Raw genomic sequence first — 21,436 nt, forward strand, 5'->3', positions numbered from 1 at the left:
AGAAATAAAAATGAAATTATTAATTAATATTTTTCTTCTTTATGGAACATTATTCTTCTCATAAGAGTGTGGATCCCATCAAGTATAAATAACACTGCATTAATTGCGCATTACTGATTATATAAATTTTATAATCAAAAGTAAATTATACAGAGATACAAAATCTCCAATTTCATTACTTTGTGGTGTGATAATATTTTATGATCTTGTTGTTTTTACAGATCTTAAGTTTGAAGCAGTGATTCCATTCCCAATCAGATTCATGTCATCAGTTACAAGTGGTAGTAATAATGGTAGTTCATTATGGGTTGGGAAGAACAATAAGCAATTAGTGGTATCTGATGAAATTACAAGAGTTGAGCAGATTAAACTACTTGACGCCTCTGAAGATGCCTATGAAGGAGTCATGGTGGACATGAAAGATCCTATGGATTCTGAGTCCTTCGCTTATTTGCTTAGAGCTTCAATATCCCAATGGAGGCTGCAAGTATGCTCTCTCTCTCTCTCCTTTGAGTGATATTGGTATGCTGTGTTTGGTTGGGGGATTTGGGAAAGGATTTGAAAAGGAAAAAGGAAATGGTGTATGAAACTAAGTGAAATATAAGTATATGTTATTCATATTTCACCTACCCTTTCCATTTTTCTTTCCAAACTCTTCCTCAAATCCTCTAAGCAAATAAAGCATTAGAGACTTGTATCAAATCCGCTCCATAAACCGCTGAAGCTTAGGGCGGATGTCTCCAATAAATCTATCATGGCATGAGAGTTATGTCTTGAGTGACCTCGAGGGCTGGCTAAGTCTTTGTCCCATATTTGTTTCTCTGATCTCTCATATTTATATCACTTTCATACAATGATAGATCTGGGGGGTGGATGGGGTGACTGCAGTCCCAAAAATTTGAAAAAAAAAATCGTATTATACTAGAAATTGGTAAGAGACTCAAAATTATAAAACTTACAAATTAACTATATTGAAAAAAAAATTAAAATAATTTTCTCATTGAGCTTTATCAAATATTCGTCTCACCTTTTTTATTTATTTTTATCTTGGGATAAACCCTTTTTGTTTAATATGTGGGTTATTGTATATTATATAATAAGGTTTTTTACATTTTTTATCTCTAAATTATCGTTAAATTGTCTATTTAGTTCTTAAACTATTGATTCAATCTATTTAGTCCCTAATGTATATAAATTAAAGTATCTTTAGTTCTTAAACTATCAATTGACACTACAAGAAATTAAGGTTTTAAAGACAAATTTTTAGAGACAAAAATAATTTGTTTGTAAAAATTATACTTTTAAGGACAAAATAAAAGAATTTTTTAAAAAATATATTTAATCATATTTTTACATTTTCTAGACAAATTTGTTTAGTTGAAAAAGGATCAATCACTTTTCTCTACAATTTTAGTTGGTCTCTAATAAATTCAAATCATATTCCTACAATTTTAATTGGTCCCTAATAAACCCAAATAATATATTATTGTATTTTATATATCAATTTTTGAACTCATATAGTCGGGAACAAAATGAAAAAAAAGGTTTCATCACTCTCTCTCTCTCTCTCCCTCTTTCTCTCTCTATCAAATCCCTAATTTCTTTTCATGCATCTCTTTTCTACGGATTCGATATATGAATTCACTGGTTCTTCTCAACGATCTCGTTGATTGCTTCTGATCTGTGGTTCATCATTGTCTCAAAGCATCTCTGTCCAGGGCTGGATCGCTCCGTTGCCGCCTCATCTCTCCTTGATTCTCCGATTTCCCGGCGTATCTCCGGTAGCGATTCCGATCAGGTACCATATATTATCAACTTATTTGATAATCGACTATCATATTTATGAATCGCCTATCATATATATTATAATCGACTTATGAATGGGAGTTAGAAAATGAAAATGAATATGATAATCGATTATCATGTATGTATCTGTATAATGGATTTGATGTAACAGCAGCCTCTTGGATGCTTTTAACATTCTGAGATTTGAGTGGAAAGTATCTTGGGGTTTCTATTTGCAAATTTAGATTCTCTCCATTACATGGTTTGTTGGAATTGAAGTGAATGGAGATCTCTCTAGTTCAATGCGTGACATATGGATGTAAAATTTGAAGTCAATTTTTTATAATTGTTTTTTTTATCCTGCTCGAATTTGCTTTGAAACGTCATAATCTCTGCAAATCAAGTGCCAAGAAGATACATTAATAGCTGAAAAGAACAATAAACAAAGATATATAACAGTGCATTTGTCTTGGGTTATATACTCGCCAATAACTTGACAATGATAGTTTTGGAGTGACAAATAAATAAGTAAAAATATACTTCAATGTTTAGCAATTTTCTATTGAAAAAGATAGAATCAGATTACAGCAAGGACACGCGATAATGTAAGTTTATAACTTTACAATGAGTTACTTCAAACTTTTTAGAAATCATATAAGTTTCACATAGATGTACAACCATAGAGTCCTACACAGAAGTGTCAATTCATTGGCAAAGCATTGCAAAGAACTCAATATTTCCTGCTGTCTAAGGTAACAAAATCTAAAATTTTGTAGGCCTCAATTAGACAAATCCATTACTTAAATTGAATGATGTATCTGAATTAGGTCCAGAGCTCAAATGTACTTGAAGTGTCAACAGAAATAAGTGGAATGAAAACAGAATATAGCATATAAAATTACGCAGTTTAATATATCACACGCTTAGGACCAAGTTTAAGGTGAAAGGCAGCTGTTAGAGAGCACAAGACAAAATATGTTTTATGCATATTGAGTGATATGAATATATTTGATAACAAGACAAAATCTATTTCTGGTCTGAGGCAACCCACTTGCCTTGGCTTGGTTATTACTTATTATTGCACTCAACTGAAACCCTAAGTTTATTTTTGGGTACTGTCTTATGCTTTTCTTTTACCTTAGTTTCAAGATTTTAGCCATTAAATCAGTTGATTTTCAGGGTTAACAAGTTTCTCATTTGGTCTCTTCTAATCTTTGAAGCACCTAATCTATGAAACCATGGTTTTAAAGACAAAATTTTAGGAACAAAAATTTTTTGTCTATAAAACCTATATTTTTAAGGACAAAATAAAGGACTTTAAAAAAAGAAATACTTTATCATATTATTTTATTTTTAAAACGAAGCTATTTGGTTGCAAAAGTGTTAATGACTTTTTGCAGGCCTCTTTAATTTGATGTTTCTTTTGCTTTGATGATATGGTCTGATCTAATCCTGATTTGTTTGATTTTATTATATTTGTGTTATTTGGAAATGTAGATGCCAATTCGATTGATTGCATTGTTAAATTTATTTTGATTCGCTTGTGTTATTAGAGTCGAAAATTGTAGCATTATGTTTCCTATTTTTTAAGCTTTTACCTTCTTCTTTTTCTTTTCTTTTTTTTCTCTTTCTTCTTTAGTTCTTTTGCACCATGGATAGGAGTTGGATGCAACTTCATAATAGAAGATCACCTCAGTACATTGATGGGGTGAGGGAATTTATCTTGTTTGCTCGTGATCATATGAAACCAGAGACAGATAAGATTTGGTGTCCATGTTATAGATGCAACAACCATATTCAAAAAACCATAGAGGAAGTTGAAATTCATTTGTATGCATATGGGGTGGTCACGAGTTACACTAGGTGGGTGTATCATGGGGAAGGTTTTGAGTTGAATGATAATGATGACTCACAAAATGAAAATGACGAATATCTTGACAATGTGATAGAGAAGTCAAATAGTCCCAATACCGAGGTGCGAGAAGTTATTCATGACATACGAAGTGGAACAACCACATTTGGTTATGTGGGAGAAGCATCTAGTAGTCGTAATCCTGACTTACCAAGTAGTTGTGGTGGAGAAACAAATAAATTTGCAAGATTAATGAGGGATGCGGAGCAAGATTTGTATCCGGATTGCCAACGATTCTCCAAACTATCATTCATGGTTAAATTGCTACATCTAAAGATATTTAATAGATGGAGCAACAAATCACTCACGATGTTGTTGGAATTGTTGAAGGAGGCACTTCCCATTGGTGAAACGCTTCCATGCTCTTACAATGAGGCTAAACAAATAATTCGAGATTTGGGCCTCGACTATCAAAAAATACATGTATGCAAGAACGATTGCGTACTTTTTTGGAAGGAGTATGAAAATGAAGATGAGTGTCCTACTTGTAAAGCGCCAAGATACAAGGTTCGTAAAGGTAAAGGTAAAGGTAAAAAGATCCCTCACAAGGTTCTGCGATACTTTCCTTTAAAACCACGGCTACAAAGGCTATTCATATCCAGGAAGACGGCTATTGATATGAAGTGGCACAAGGATAAACGTGTAGAGGAGGAAAATGTGTTGCGTCATCCGGCTGATTCTGAAGCATGGAAAGACTTTGACAAAAAGCATGAGTCTTTCGCCAAAGATCCGCGTAACGTTAGGCTCGGACTAGCTAGCGATGGTTTTAACCCGTTTGGAAACATGAGTAACTCATATAGCATATGGCCGGTTTTTCTTGTCCCATACAATTTACCACCATGGAAATGTATGAAGGATCCATTTTTTATGATGCCTTTGCTTATTCCTGGGCATAGGGCTCCCGGGTTTGACTTTGATGTGTTTTTACGGCCATTGATAGATGAGTTAAAGGAGTTATGGGAGGTAGGGGTAGAAACATACGATGCATCAAATGGCCAAAGTTTTCAATTACGTGCCGCATTGTTATGGACCATCAACGATTTCCCTGCATATGGTAACTTATCCGGTTGGAGCACCAAAGGGAAATTGGCTTGCCCTTCATGTAATGAGGATGCATCTCACCAATACTTGCATCATTGGAAGAAAACTTGTTACACGGGACATCGTCGTTTTTTGCTGCATAATCATGTTTTACGAAAAAGCAAGGCATTCAATGGTGAGCCAGAGCATAGATCGGAACCCAAGTTGTTGTCTGGGGAGGAGGTTTTGGGACAATTGGAGCATCTTGACTCGACAGTATTTGGGAAGATAGATGAACGTGGGAAGAAGCGAAAACGTTCTCCTCAATATTTAAATTGGACAAGGAGAAGCATCTTCTTTGAGTTACCTTACTGGAAAACCCTCAAAGTTCGCCACAACCTCGATGTTATGCACATTGAAAAGAATGTATGCGATAGTGTGATGGGAACATTGATGAACGTTGATGGAAAAACCAAGGACTCATACAAGGCTCGTCTTGATCTAGTGGCTATGGGTATAAGGCCTGAATTACATCCAAGGCAAGTAGATGGAAAAACCTACCTACCCACTCCTTGCTTCATGCTCTCTCCAACTGAAAAAAGGAGTTTTTGTGAATTCTTGAGTACAATTAAGTTGCCAGATGGCTATGCATCAAACATATCACATTGTGTGAGCACTAGTGATTGTCGAATTACAGGGTTGAAAAGCCATGATTGCCATGTTATCTTGCAAAGATTGCTTCCTGTTGCCCTACGTGGATGTTTGAAAAAGGATGTGAGCAAGGCTTTAATTGAGCTTTGCTTGTTCTTTAAGGAGTTATCGGCAAAAACATTGAGAGTAGATGTCTTAGAACAACTTGAGAAAGATATTGTTTTAATTTTGTGCAAGCTTGAGAAGATATTTCCACCATCTTTTTTCGATATTATGATCCATTTATGCGTACACTTATCACGTGAAGCAATCCTTGCTGGACCGGTGCAATACCGGTGGATGTATGCATTTGAGAGGTACATGCATATTCTTAAGGGCTATGTGCGTAACAAAGCCCGTCCAGAAGGCTCTATTGCTGAAGGTTACATTGATAATGAGGCTCTTACATTTTGCTCTATGTACTTCAACGAAGGTGAGACAAAATTTAATAGACCAGAGCGGAATTATGATGGGCCTATTAAAGCTACACAAGATGGAAATATTTCTGTATTTAAGCAAAAAGTACGTGGAATAGGAGCTGCAGTTAATGATGTGTTGAATTTAAAAGATTTGAAGAAAGCTCGATGGTATGTGTTGAATAATTGTGATGAAGTTCAACCGTATGTGAGGTAAGAAACCACCATATGATTGTATTCACTGCAAAAATTTTCATTGTGAATTCTACTACTTTCACAACTATTTGTGTCAAATAATGTTGTGTAATAATTTATAGGCAATACATGGATGAACTTGAGAGACAAGGTTTGAGAAATGTTCAAGAGAGGCTGGAATCAGAGTTTCATACATGGTTTCTAAAATACGTAAGAGCTGTAAATTTTTAACCTTATTTGTGCATTTAAATAATGTAACTAAGTATATGCTAATACATTTCACATCATAAATGGAATTAGGTCACAAAGCAACAACTTGAAGGGACCATGGACGCTTCCAATCAACTTATGAACCTAGCCCGAGGTCCTGATAGTCGAGTGACACGATACAGTGGTTGCATTATCAATGGGACCAGATTTCACACTCAAGATCGTGACATGAACCGAAAAACTCAAAATAGTGGTGTGGTTGTTAAGGGTGACCATAAAGGAGAAGCTATTGATTTTTATGGAGTTGTTAGAGATATAGTCGAGTTGAAATATCTAGGGAGAAATCGGGTGTTCCTCTTTAAGTGTGATTGGTGGGATGTTGGCAATGAAAAAAATGGAATGAAATTTGATGATTATAAATATGTTAGTGTGAATGTTACAAGAACTTGGTACAAGGATGAACCGTTTGTGCTAGCATGCCAAGCTATACAAGTGTTTTATATGAAAGACATGAAATTTGGCAACAATTATCGAGTTGTACAAAGAATAATACCTCGGGCAATATATGACATTCTAGTGAAAAGGGATGAAGAGGAAGAGAAAGAGGAAGAGGAAGAAAAGGACAATGATGAACCATACCAAGAATTTGAATCATTTGGTCTTGGAAATGCAGTGCACATGGATGATCAACCCATAGAATTATGCAAAGAAGACATGGAAATGATATGTGTTGATATTGATGGCGAATTCCATGAGGAGAATCTTGAAGATGATGAAGTTAATGATGATATGATTGATTATGATAGTGATGATAGTCAATGAAATTTGCTGCTATTTAATTTTCTAAGGCTTTTGAAATTCTGTATATATTGTTTGATTTCGTTGGAAATGCCCCTTTTTTATACTTTCAGTTATATAGGTTGAGTGAAATTAATGTTGTTCTTTTTCTATGTGTTGAAGAGTTCTTGAATTGCCAATATGAATCAGTTATACTTTCAGTTTCAACTTTCAAAGGCTTTTGTGTAATCCTGTGTTCAGTAAGATGAAATCAAACTCTAATAGGTGCTTTCCTTGTCAGACATGGCAATTGGCAAGTTTGAACTCTGACATCTTTGGAGACCACCTTTGAAATCCAGGTTTCTACTGCTCTGGTTTTGTTAACATCTGACTAAGAACGAGTTTGCCGGCGGACCACTGCCACTGGTAGACATTTGGCTTCAATGATGAAGTTTATAAATCCATTGAAAGATGGCTGAATGAGAAAAAAACTTGTTGGTGACTTCAGGTAGTTGGGAGTTAGGATTATTGTTTTGTTAAGTTGAAGTGAGTTGATGACTTAAGAAGGTAGTAAAGTTGATTGGTCTAACTATTTTAGTTGGGCCAAAGCTGTGAGTTTTAGTTCTAGGAGATATATTGATGCGTGTTTTATGAGATAGTCAATCTTTTTCTTTTCTTTGGGAGTCACTTTGCCAAACAAAGGTCTACCAATGGTGAAGGAAGCCATCACAATGGGAACTCTTATGGGGCACTTATCTTAACATTATTGGTTCTAGTATTTTTATTACTAGAAATATTTGATCTTTTTCAGATTGCGTTTGTATGATTTGGTTGAGCTAAAGGTTCAAGGAGATGGTAACTGTCAAGTCAGTTCTTATCCTTCTTAATAATTTATTCTTTTTTTTTTCCTGGTAAATTATTTTAGATGAATCATAAATTATGTGCTCTATTATCTGTGTAATTATGCTTTATTTTGGTGAGATATGAAAGTATTGTGATATAAATATTGCAGTAACTTGAAAGTTTGAAAATCTGTTTTGGATTATGATGTCTTATATTGCATTTTATTTTATGTATGCTTCATGAATATGTCCTACTAATTGCATTGCAGTAGCCTAAACAAGAAACTTTAGCATTTCTCAGTTTGTTCGACTCAATTTCTCACCTGATTTGTGTTCCATTGAGTTGATAGTCAGATAAATCTTTGAGTGGTAGCTGATTGTGCAAGAAGTTGCAACAAGCAATCAGGCTGATTACTGTTACTCATGTGCTTGACCTGTGTTTAATCCTAAGGAATACAAGAATTTATAGCTAGCAGCTACTGCTAGTAATAGATTTAGTTGGTATCTAATGTTAGACCCCGCATAAGTTAGTGTTCCTTTCTATTATTATTATTATTATTATTTTGTTGGTAAGTGAGATTTTATTACCAAAGGAAAAGGATAAGGCTGAAAAGCACTGCCCCAAAGGGAAGATCAGGTTCCTTAGTTTAGCAAAGTATCTCTTACAGCCCAAGAGACTATGCTAAAACAATAAACAATAAACTTCTTAGGTTCTTATCTGCTGCTTACTTTGACTACTCTTTTTATGAATGCAGCTGCATCAGCCAGTGACAGCTGAAGATTTGGAATCCGCTTCTACTACACAAGAAAATTAATAGGCTGACTTGAAATTGAGGGGAGCCTCTTGTTGTCTGCCAGAATTGCAATTCATCTCTCTTGCTTTGGCACATAATAAATTGAAGTTCATAAAATCCGTCTGTGTCCCTCTGCACGTGCTGACACAACCACATGCGTTGAGAAGAAATTTGCTAAAAACCCAACTAAGGTTGAAGAGCTTGTCACCTAAAGGTCTGTGTTGCTCATGTTCTTACTAATATGAGCTTTTAACACCCGATAACATAAAAATGATTAATAGCATCACTCATATCAGTAGTAAACCTAGTAAAATATGACCAATTCTTTACAGCATTGTTATCATTATTATCATTATTTTTATCATCAGGGACGTATTTCCAGCATCATTGGTGATCCTAGTCACTGTTTTTGGCGCCAATAGCCGGCTAAATTTAATTATATATATACATATATTTTTCCAAATTTTGTGTGGATGAACAAACTTTTTAGTTAATATCCATTCCCAAAGTACAAACAAAGAACATATGATAATTGAGATTATGGAATGAGTCATCAGTCCTAAAACGCGCTTTCCGTATATAGTTTTCTCTAACTACTTAAATATCAGAACCTTGTCTTAATTCTATTCCCTCCCATTTGCTCTGGCTAGCTAAGAAAACAGATAGTAAAGTAGAACAAGCCTGTATTGGAGCTGGTTTTTTTTAATTGCTGGTTACTTGTACTAAATCTAATGGTGTATACTGTTTATTAATATATATGCATAAGTATATATGCAGTGTAGCAATATATGATGTATATACCCTCAACTTCTCAACAGGTATGTCCACAAGAGGCAGAGGACGAGCAGGGTATGTACCTAGACCCCATGCACCTACACCCCATGCATCCACTAAATCAGTTCGCTCATCCACTCAATCAACACCTGGACCCCATGCATCCATTAAATCAGTTCGATCATCTACACTGCACCCATTTACATCAGAATCGGTACATGAAGTTACGTCACAAGTTTCACACTCGGATACTTCTAGCACACATTGCAACACTGATGGTTTGTAAATATTTTAAGTTTATGTTTTGTTTTGGTTGGTGGTTCTCGTCTTTTCAATCTATATATTAACATGATACTTTTTCATTGTTTTTAGTAGGCACATCCAAGGGTAAGAGAGGACGTGGGAAGTCACGAAGCCTCAAATTGGCCAAGCTAAAAAATCAAGGGGTACGATTGCCTATTCAGATTTGTAAGGTTAGTGGACGACCATATGGTGAAGCATCTGAAAAATTTACCAGTGAATTAGGGATTGTCACTAGGCAATTTGCCCCACAAAATGTGCCATCGTGGACTGATATTAGTGAAGAGGATAAAGAAACATTGGTTGCATACCTTCAGGTAAGTGGTACAATTGCTGAGATTTAGATTTCCTCTTTGCAAATTATTTTCTGGATAATTATTTTCCTAGTAAATTTCCTCTTCCCACATTATTTCATCAAGCATTTTGATAGCACTATCTGTACCATTTATTTGTTTCTGGCACAATAATTAACACGCACCATAAACAACTTTGAGGGAAGATTTTAATGTGCTTTAATTTTTTCTTGTTTGGTATGACAGGAAGGTTTTAAGTTTACCAATGAACCCTATGCTATCGAATCTATCCTCAATTTGATGCACGACCGGTATAAGAGCTATCGCCATGACCTACGACAACGCTTTAGAAGTTTCCCTACAATGGAATCTGCCCTTGCGGATCCACCCGAAAACATGGAAAAAGAGACGTGGAAGTTTTTGTGCGAAAAGTGGTCTGACAAGGACTATAAGGTAACGTTATCAATCTTGTCTCATTTTTTGTCAAACATGATGGTTTAAATATGAAGTGCCCTAAGCTCCGTGTCATAATATGCTATGGTTTAATAATAAAAGAAACACTTTGTACTCTGACTTATGCATTTAATAATAGGTGAGATGTGGCAAGAATAAGTTGAATCGGGAGAAGTTGAAAGTCCTCCACACTGCTGGCTCAAAGGCCTTCAGAAAAGTGCAATATGATGAGGTATTAATTATAGAATCTATAATTTATGTTTTGTAATTGTAATTGAACAACGTAATCTATATTGAGGTTTAATGTGTGCTATAAATGGCACAGCGAGACCGTGCCACTGGAGAGGAACTTGGACTTGTTGAGTTGTACAAAAAGACGCATTTTAGTGAGAAAAAAGAGGCATGGGTGCATGCTGATGCTGAGATTAGACATGTAAGACATCAATCTTTATGTACTTTCATTCCTTATATCCTTAATAAAATGTGGATGGATACTTAATTTTATCTCAACTAATGAATATTGTAGTACAAGCTTGAAAAGCGGCAAGAGAAAGCTATTGAAGAAGGATCTTGCCCGATGTCTGATGAGCAACTTTCTATTGAGGTATTTGGACAAAAAGTTGGCTACATACGCGGCTTAGGGCGTGGTCGAAAACCAAGTACAACATTATCTGGAAAACTTACCCGTGCCCAACTCGAGAGGGATAATGAGGCTGCTACAAGGGAGGCTGAAGAGCAACGAAGAATCAATGAGGAGCTGGTGGGAAGAATTCAAATCTTGGAGTCTGATCGCACGGAATACAATGCCAAAGTCGACTTCTTGATGCAGCAGATCAGTCGAAGAGTACCCTCTACTGATTCTTCTTCTTAGTAAGTCATCTTTTCAGAATGTTTGAGTAATTGATATTTGTTTCATTCAATAAATCTGATGAATCTTAGGATATTGATATGATTGGATTACATAATGACTATGGGATCTTCCTCATTGAGCTCGTAACAGGGAAGAGTGCCCGCCTTTTTCAGAAGAAAAAGGGTCTGTCCTTAATTGATTGGGTAAGCTGTCTAGGCTCTCTCTCTCTCTCTATATATATATATCAATGGTGATCTCCTAGAAAGAAAGGAAATTCTTTCTTTGGATCTCTCATGTCTTCTTGTCTCAAGGTTTCTCTCTACCATATGATTAGATTAGAGAGAGACATCGTGTAGTAGCGAGGTGCTTTAGAATAAGGAGACAGAACAAATTCCAGACAGAGAATCCAACCTCCCTCATAAGCTTCATGAATAATTACTACAAATTGAATGTTGATACTGAATTTTATACCAATCCCCGGCATTCAACAACCCCCCCACCCAACAATATCATAGAAAGTAGCCAACCAAAAGATTATAAGAAAAAAAAAGTCTTGTTAATAGATATCCTCAGAACATTTGTTATCATGCTTAAAATAGTTGTACATTCCCCCATAAAAGTGAATTATTAAATAATATATAATCATTTAATGTTTGCTAAGAAATGTTCTTAGAACACTTTATGAAGTCATTTGTAGCATTGTTTTTTTCAAAAGAATAATCTCAAAACAAGACTAACCAAGCCAAGCGATGCCACAAATTTGTGTGAATAATATGAAATTTTTTCTATACCCAATTCACTCCTCTGAGATCCTATCCAATGTGGACTAAGGTAAGCATACTTTAATCTCAAAACAAGAATGTGAACAAAAAATATAAAAACAATAACCTGATTATTAAGCTAGAACTTAAATATTGTTCCTAATTACCAGAGTGTTTGAAATTGGCTTTTTTAGTAATTTTTTGATTTTTTTTAAAAACTATTTTTTATATTTTGTAATCAAAGAATCGACTTATTTAGCACATCCGAAAAGTTATAATCACATAGCATTCATTTTGAAGTTGGTATGAGTACCAAGGTTATCAAGTTTGTTTTGACATATTTGTATTTGTGGAACAACAGGCAATTCCATATCTGGAAAATGGTTCACTCAACCAAGTGATGGATCCGAGGTTAATGGAGATGAGTAGTGACTCCGAGGTTGTCAATCACATTGCACCAGCTGCCTTGCTCTGTCTAAACAATAATGCTGGGGCTCACAAATTTTCCATAAGTGAGGTATGTTTTGACTTACTATGGTTTATTATTTGCTTAGTTTACAGGTCTATTTGGTTTTATTCAATATTATACATAAACGGTTTTTTTTTTTTTTTTATGATCATATTTTCATGTCACTAAACACGAACACAGTGAAATTTACATTGGTAAACACGTGAGATTAACTATGGTTACTGAAAAATTGAACGCTGCAAAATTGGATGATAAAAATTTTAGTATTGAATTAAAATAAATTGTTTAATTTTATAATATACAATTTATTATTCGTTATTTTTAATTTTTCTCTTCTAATTTTTATGTTGGTTTGGTTTGGGAAGGTTTGGTAATATTTATATTGTGGTGGTGGTGGTGGTGGTGGTATTCAGTATGGTTACTAAAATTTACATTAATAAATACACAGTGGGATTCTCTTAACTTTGTGTTTTCCCTTATTGAAATCATAAGTGGTTTTAAGAACAAACCCTAGTAGTGGTATCAATTTTAAATCAAGTTGGTAGTTCTAGTGTGATAATAATACCATTGCAGGTTTTAGCTGTGGTAATCAATTTAGAACAATATTCTCCTTTTTGTCTATATATATATTTGCATAATTACACTTTTCATAGGAGTTATTCCTTTTACTTACTGTTCTACAAGGAATTGTTTTCACTGGAGTAATGTTTGTAATTGAACTTCAGATACTACAATCGGCACATTAAATTGTAATTTATTAAATTAATCTATTATTGGATAATTTTTAATTGGTAATCTATTTGAGAGTTTGGCCTATTCTATGCAGGTCCTGCAGGCTTGCGTCGATTTAAAGCTTGGGAGCTCTCTGCTAGATTTTGAATGCCATTTTAACGAAACCATTGAGAAGAAGATGTGATGAGTTGAGTTGAGTTGTTTTGTTATGTAGGTAGATATAATTCTAATAACAATCTGTTCATCGAACAGTTGAATGCTATAAACAATGCTTATAACACTAGCCTTATAAATTGGAAATGATACTTTTGAAATCTCTGTCATATATACAATCAAGATATTACGTACTAATGAATTAGAGCATGGTATTTGTTTGTTATTGAATGCGATGAGCATTTTTTTTTTTTTTTGTGTAGTTGAATTTTAATTTGGAGATGAGTGGATGGTTTGGTAATATATATTTTCTGTTTGGTTGTTGAGAAATCAAGAAAGGAATATAAGTTGATGTTCAAATTAGTATTTTTAGAATAATTGTTACAAAATCAAAAAAAAAAAAAAAAAAAAAACAATTATCAAACTTTTAGAGACCAATTTTAGTTGTCTCAAAAAATATTTAATAAGCTTTTAGCCACTATTTTTATTTGTCCCAAAAATTAGAACTTTTAACCACCATTTCCCTTTGTCCTAAAAAACTAAAACTTTTACAGACCACTACCATTTGTTCCAAAAAATTAAACTTTTAGACACCAATTTGTGTTGTCGCAAAAATTAGTTTCTTTGTCTCCATAACTACCAGTGTTGCCTTGGACTCTAAATAGACTTTTAGAGACAAATTTTGGTTGTTTCAAAATCAAAACTTTTTGCAACCACCTATTTTTGTCTCTAAAAGTCTATTTATAGTGACAAATGCAAAATTTTGTCTCTAAAAGTCATTTTTTGACTTTTCCGGACGGGCCATTTGGGACAAACTTCGCGACGGAGGAAATTGGTTGGCTAAAGTTTTTCCCAACAAATATTACACTTTTAGGGACAAAATAAATTTGTCCCTAAAAAGCTGATTTCTTGTAGTGTGAATCTATTATGTCTCTAAAATATTTAATTTAAATCTATTTAGTTCCTAAAAAGATTACAAAAAAAAAAAAATATAACCCTATAAGTATTACAAATTAGTAAAATACTATATCTAGTTAAAATTTTATTTCAAAAAAACCTTAAATTTTTATACTGTTTAAAAAATTGGAGTAAGTTCTTCAGGTGAATTTTTTTTTATAAGGTAAAAAGAAATTATCTATAGTACTTTCTTACTTATCTTGTACAATGACTATTTGTTTGCCCTTATCAAGTAGTATATACTGGATTTCATTTATAATTTATAATTGATTGTTTTTAATTTTTTCGATAAATTTTGTTTATAACATAATTTTGTGTTATTTTGTTCTATTATAATTTGTAACGAAGTGTTATTATTTAAATTATCTAATTATACTTCTTTAGTATGTCTAATACTTGTATAATTTTATTAGTAAAATTGAGAAACTGGATTCTGATAGTAATTTAAACATATAGTGAAATAAAACACTTTTTAAAAACAAAATACAAACTTAAAATTTTTTTGGAATAAAATTTTAACTTGATAGGATTTTTTTACTAATTATAATACTTATGAGCATATATTTTATTTTTGTAATCATTTCAAGGAATAAATAGGTTTAAATTAAATATTTTAGGGACTTAATAAATTCAATCGATAGTTAAGGGACGTTCACTCAATCAATAGTTCAGGGACTAAGTAAACAATTTGACGATAGTTTAGGGATCGAAAGTGTAATAAACCCTAATATATATTATCCTGTGAATCATCTATTATTGTATTTAAAATTAAATTCAAAGATTTTATTGAAAGAGTCATTTTCACTTAGATTAGCTCATCAATTTTGCTGATCTTTTGTTAAATCTATTTAAAAATACTATAATTTTTTTAAAACGAGCATCTCTCATTAATCGAACAAAAAGACACTTTCAATTATAATCAAAATATTCCTATTAAGAAGAACATCTCTAGTAGCAATTTGCCTTAAAACAACTCTCCAACAAAAGATCTTCATTTGAAGGGAATGCAAATATTTTTCAAATTTTTGCATAAGAGATAGTGTAAAGATTTGAATTTTTATTGTCTTTGTTTTCTGCCACTCTTGTTTTTTGTTCTACGTGTGTTGTATCATTTATATATTTTTTAATATATTGCAACAGCTAATTATTTTTTTTTAAGTTACCGCAACCAATAAAATATACTCAATTGTATCTGTATGATCATATTTTTATACATAATGTTTAGTTAATAATAATATTATTATTATTATTTCCCGAAATTGGTATCGTATTTTAAAATCTTCAACAAAATTTTTGATTAGAAATCATATGCTTTGCCCCCCATAGTCCTAGATTTGTCCTTGTGTCACGGATTGGGCACTTGTCATCCTTTCGAGAAGCCGGTTTCACGAGTGGTACTACATGCCCCGTGAATTATATCCAATGACCAACCCAGGAGATGTGATAGGGATCTACTCTGCCTGCATGTGCTTGCAAAGTCGCATCCCCAATGAGTTGGTACCTGACACCCTGACTCCAAATGCGATTGAGCACTCTTGGGCGGCCAAAGGAATTTGTGAAAAACATGTAGTTTTTATTTTATTCACTCTTTTTTTAAGAACAACACCATCTGGAAGTCAGTACTGCATAGATTACTAATATTGTTTATTGCTATGTCAATTTTTTTCCTTCATAGAAATCACTTTTTATTTTCTTTTAACGGTATGCAAATATTTTATATGGAACAAGAATACTAGATGATTCTCAACGTGTTCATTGTGCTGCTATGCTGCTGTAACATCAAAGAAAAGGAAATTTAAGAAAGAAATTATATCAAAATTCTGTTTTTATGTGTATTTTGCAGGGAAAGAAGGGTGTTTGGATTAAATTGCCTATTGAGCTTGTAAATCTTGTTGAGGCTGCAGTCCAGGTAAGTAAAAAGAACTTTCCACCATAATTTTTTTTAAAAAAATTAATAAATAAAAGTTAGGAGAATATCAAATAAATTAGAAACAAAAAAGTTATCAGCTAATCCAGTAGAGTGCAAATGATGGACAATTATTCAGTAATTCTGAAATATATATTCTATAGTATTGTGATTGGTGGAGAAGGTAGATATGTGAGGTATTGTGTTGGGTGATTGAGGAATATGAGAGGACAGACTACCGTGTCCGATACAACTAAATGCAAAATTTTCAACTATGTTTCCATGGCTAGTTTTAAATATGGAATTAGAACCATTTAAATCTTTTTTTTAATGATTTTTTTTTTTTTTTTTTTTTGGTTGGCAGGAAGGATTTAGGTATCATCATGCAGAACCATCATATTTGATGCTAGTGAAATGGATTTCCAAAACAGAGGATACACTTCCTGCAAATGCTTCGCATCGCATCGCTATTGGCGCTTTCATCATGAATGATATGGGGGAGGTATTTCTTCCAATTCACCTCTCATGCATTTTCATAGTTATATCACAAAAACATCAATCAAGTTATTGCTTGCACAAATCCTCTGTTCTTTGCATATGTGAAATTCTCTGTTCTATTGTACATGTAAAATGTTCTGTTCTTTGGATGCAATAGCCAAAAAAGTAAACCAGAACCAAACAAAGTAGCCTACTTTCTCAAACTTTGTAAATTCATTTTTTAAATACTTGTTAAGCAAAATTATTTCCTGGTGTTAAAACTGTGTGCCCTGTTTGGCTGACTTCATTTTCCTTATTTACACACATTTTTGAAATTAAGTGACTTTGATGCATTGGTTTGGTAGTTTTGTCTTAAGAATTTGCAACCTTTTTTGTTTTGTTAGGTTCTGGTAGTCCAGGAAAAAAATGGAAAATTCAAAGGCACTGGTGTGTGGAATTTTCCTACTGGATTCGTCGACCAGGTGAGAATTTCATTGATTGCATTATTTGAAAAAAAATTAAAAACTGTTTGTATCATTTCCACCATGAATTGAGTGTTTTATTTATTTATTTATTTATTTCACAGGGTGAGGATATATGCACGGCTGCACTGAGAGAAGTGAAAGAAGAGGCAGGAGTAAGTGATTGAGTAGCATCAAGTTCTAAATTTATATAAATAGAGTGCTATTCAAGACGATAGTCAGGTTCAAACTAATTGATGTGTTGAGCACTGATTCAGATTGGTCCATATTCAATATGTTAATAGGTTTATAGTTGACTTTTGAAGCGACATTCGGGTTCCAATTGATTGATATGTCAAGCACTGAATTAGATTGGTCAGTGCTCAACATGTTAGTATGTTTATAGTTGATTATCGACTTGTATTTCATTTTTTTCTATACAAATAGGATAAAAGAAGATATACTTTCAAATTGACAATACGGTTGCTAACGTGTCAAGCATTGATTCAGATTGGCTAGTTCTTGACACGTTTATAGTTTATAGTCGACCGTCAACTTGTGAATATCAATAAGAAATACTTTCAAAACGATTATTGTGTTCAAAATTAGCTGATGTGTTAAGCACTAATTCAAATTGGCAATGCTCTACTCGATAACTTGTATTTTTTTCCCCCTATACAATTAGGATATAAAACATGCTTTTTCAAGATTTGAAAATCCACAGTAAATCTAAGATTGGTTGATTTTTGCTTCAGATTGAGACAGAATTCTTGGAAATTCTTGCATTCAGGTAAGAAATGAGCCCTAGAAATATTCATTTCTTATATTCTTATTAAAAATTCTTGAATTTTCTCAAACTTTCTCACTTGATTAATTGCAGGCAAAGCCACAAATCATTCTTTGGAAAGTCAGATTTGTTCTTTGTTTGCATGCTAAGGCCTCTGTCTTTTGACACTCAGAAACAGGACTCAGAGATTGAAGCAGCAAAAGTAATTTCGTTGCTTTCGATAAGATTGGTTGACTTTCAATTGCTTACTTCCATATATCTTCCTTTTCTATCGTAGTTTTAAATATCGGCCGATACCATATTCTTCTGCCCAATACATATTGATATACTGATGAAAATAAAAATAAAAATTACATGTGTATCGGCCAATTCATGATGTACTAATTAGTTCATAATTGACTCACGACCTGATTCACAAACAATATGGCTGCTCCAAAGTGGCTTTTTTTTTTAAATTTTTTTTTCAGTTCATAAATTTAACAAAATTCACAACTACCTGATTTCAGTTACCGTTACACTGCTAGTGACACCAATTCATGTCCAATACTGCTATTTGAAACCTTAATCCTGATATGGTGCATCAACTCAACGCATCAGAGATGTGAATTTGGTTTTCAAACTCAAAATCTATTGTTGAATTTTTTTTGGTCTTTAAAACTTTTTCATTTCAGTTATTTTTTTAGATGCATCGTTGCATCTAAAAACTAAAATATATTTGTAAAGAAATCTAGAAAAAAAAAATTATTGAAGACAAAAAATAGCACTCTTCTTGTTTTTTGATTTAGTTAATTTTTTTTCAGATTAATTCACAAATATTTTACTTTTTAAGTATATTTAGATTAGTGGAGATCATGGATCCGCCCAAACAGCTCGACCCAACAAACCGATCCAACCCGATTGATTTTGGGCGGATGTGTGTCTTTTGGCGGACAGATACAGATGAAATATTTCAAAATTCATGGATATAGTTCGGATGACGGATCAACCAAACTGCACCCTCATGAACCCAATCCACCTGTGAATGAAGTTAAAAAAAGAAAAAAAGAAACTGTTAACAAGTAACAACATAGAATAAAAATAATAAAATATATATTTTTATGAAAATGAAAAACAATACATTAAAAATATGAATGCATGGTGCCATCACCTAATATAGACAAATGATATATATTTTTTCAAATTACTACTTATTGGAGATTGTAAAAATTATGAATTATAATTCAAAAAAATAACCAAAATTTGTAAAGTCCAAATTGCCAAACTGATCGCATCCATCCGCCAATCTGCACGGCCCGCTCAATCTGTATTTGCCAAACCGGTGGACGAATGCGGATTGACTTTTTCTAATTTGCCTACTTTTAAACAAATGATAAATTAGATACCACCTGACTCAACCCGATCCGAGATCCCCCTAATTTAGATTAGGTGTATATAAACCAAACAACTAGAGATCTCTAATAGTTGTTGAACAACTCTAATGAGGTAGCTCATTGTTTGATATTCTTGATTTTTCCTCAATGAATTTTCAGTGGATGCCCATAAAAGAATATGCCGCCCAACCATTCAACCAGAAACGTGAGCAATTCAATAAGATTGCCAACATATGTTTGGAGAAGAAGAACAACAACTACAGTGGCTTTTCAGCTGCTCCTTCAACTACTGCCTTTTCTTCTAAAAAAAACTACTTGTACTTCAACAACAATGGCAACAACAATCTCAAGCAGTAACTTCTGGTGGCAGAGTCAGGATTTTCATTCAGCAGAACAATATTGGAAAAATCTATCGTAATTCCAAAATTATATAATATAGCTATGCTCGAGTTGATAAATTATTATTTTTTTGTTGTTTTGTTATTAAATCAAACCAAACTAAATTAAGCCTTAAGTCCCATCAAATGGGATCGGCTATATGAATTTTTCTTCTCCACACAACCCTATCAAATGCCATTTCGTTTGTTGTTTTGTTATTATTAATTTATTTTGTTTCTGTTGACTTTTTGGCTTTCGAAAGTTATTATTGTAATTTTAAGCGTGCCAAAAAGGATCAATCAGTCCTTACAAAAGATTAATTGCCAACCAATTATCAGACGATTGTGTTTTAGTTCTTTCAGCCTCAATGAAGAGGACTTTTACTGGTGGCTTTGTTTAGGAGAATTAAGTAAATAACGATAAAATGAAGAACAATTGTAGCATTTCATTAAGTAAAAAATGAAAGACTTACAATAATCCAATTCAGTCTCATAGAGGTTTACAGCAACAAGCTACTTGAAACTACTCTTATGAATGAAGTGCAGTACAGGAATTTGAACTATAGAAATGTAAAAAACAAGAAATGTAAAAACTGGAAGGAAAATAAAGTAAATAAAACTGGTTTTTTGGATCTGAGTCGATGGGTTCTTTCTGGGGCCTTTTCTGCTATTTATACTTCTCAATGACAACCGTTAAAATGCGTTTCTAACCGTCGAACCATCCCTCCATGATCGCTGATCATGTTTCCTCACAGTTAGTTCCACTATGCCATGTCTGCAGTTAGGCTTGCCTCCTGATTTTGAATTTAAATATATGAGTAACCGTTAAAGCCACGTCATTTTGCATCTCTTTATTGACCCAGTGCTATGCAGATCTACAATAAGCAATACTAACTGCCACGTGTATGATTACGATTGAAGATTTGAATTGTCTTCCCGTATTGCCCTCATCCTGCCACGTGTTGAACTGTGATTGGCCTATACAAAATATATAGTCAACATTACCTCCCGCACTAATATACCCAATACTTTGTGATATTAGTGGATCAAGGTATTTTATCCACGTCTTAGAACGTGCATAGGTGTTGCATCTTCAGAAATGCAACCGTCATTCATCAATAAACATTTGTATTAAATTCTCTTATATCCTTTGAACTTTCACACTATCTCAGTATTCGAAAAGACTAGTTCAGCTCTCATGGCCAAGCAAACTTTTTCTTACCTCGATCAAGCATATGAAGAGTTGTTCGATAATGTTGTTCGTCCTCAAAAGAATCTTCATGCATTGATTAGCCACCTTTATCCACCTTCTTATATTCAAGTCATGGAGGCTTTTGTAAACTATCAACCTTTGGATTATGAACCTATTGTCCACAATTCTTTAACCCAAAATTTTGCAAACATGGATATTGGAAGCTCTTCTTCTAACCCAAAACCTTCTGAATGGGATGAGGCTACAGCTTCTTCTTCTTCTTCTGGGGCTTCTGGTTGGAGAAGTTGGCCAGAACCTGAAGAGTCTAAGTTAAGAGAGCGAATCAATCATCATTTTGTCGAATTTGTTGATCCGCCAACTTTTCCTCCCTTTGCTCAGAGTTCGGTGGTTTACCCATATGTATCCATCGACCGCTGACGCCGTTAGGAAGACAACTTACTCGTAGCATGGTACACGTCTTCC

At 33.5% G+C, this 21,436-nt stretch overlaps 3 protein-coding genes across 3 annotated transcripts; all 3 read left to right on the forward strand.

The window, feature by feature from the left end:
• The first annotated feature begins 121 nt into the window (after window positions 1-121).
• Window positions 122-19,987, forward strand: LOC114318904 (nudix hydrolase 2-like). Its single transcript, XM_082879750.1, has 8 exons — window positions 122-487; window positions 16,227-16,292; window positions 16,654-16,791; window positions 17,171-17,248; window positions 17,353-17,403; window positions 17,983-18,017; window positions 18,108-18,216; window positions 19,544-19,987. Exons 1-8 carry the CDS (start codon window positions 263-265, stop codon window positions 19,739-19,741), a joined length of 900 nt encoding a protein of 299 aa, XP_082735876.1. The 5' UTR covers window positions 122-262; the 3' UTR covers window positions 19,742-19,987.
• On the forward strand, window positions 1,424-13,652 carry LOC114309494 (uncharacterized). The gene is made up of 10 exons (XM_082879747.1): window positions 1,424-1,798; window positions 7,817-7,871; window positions 8,603-8,855; window positions 9,460-9,693; window positions 9,788-10,032; window positions 10,255-10,461; window positions 10,601-10,693; window positions 10,787-10,894; window positions 10,988-11,331; window positions 13,368-13,652. Coding segments are annotated over exons 4-10 (1,230 nt in total). The 5' UTR covers window positions 1,424-1,798; window positions 7,817-7,871; window positions 8,603-8,855; window positions 9,460-9,461; the 3' UTR covers window positions 13,369-13,652.
• On the forward strand, window positions 5,569-7,287 carry LOC114292787 (uncharacterized). The gene is made up of 3 exons (XM_082879748.1): window positions 5,569-6,036; window positions 6,141-6,228; window positions 6,319-7,287. Exons 1-3 carry the CDS (start codon window positions 5,642-5,644, stop codon window positions 7,048-7,050), a joined length of 1,215 nt encoding a protein of 404 aa, XP_082735874.1. The 5' UTR covers window positions 5,569-5,641; the 3' UTR covers window positions 7,051-7,287.
• Window positions 19,988-21,436: the final 1,449 nt, after the last annotated feature.

The sequence above is a fragment of the Camellia sinensis genome, chromosome 7 (genome assembly GCF_055761805.1).
Source record: "Camellia sinensis isolate YWXY chromosome 7, ASM5576180v1, whole genome shotgun sequence".
Lineage (NCBI taxonomy): Eukaryota > Viridiplantae > Streptophyta > Magnoliopsida > Ericales > Theaceae > Camellia > Camellia sinensis.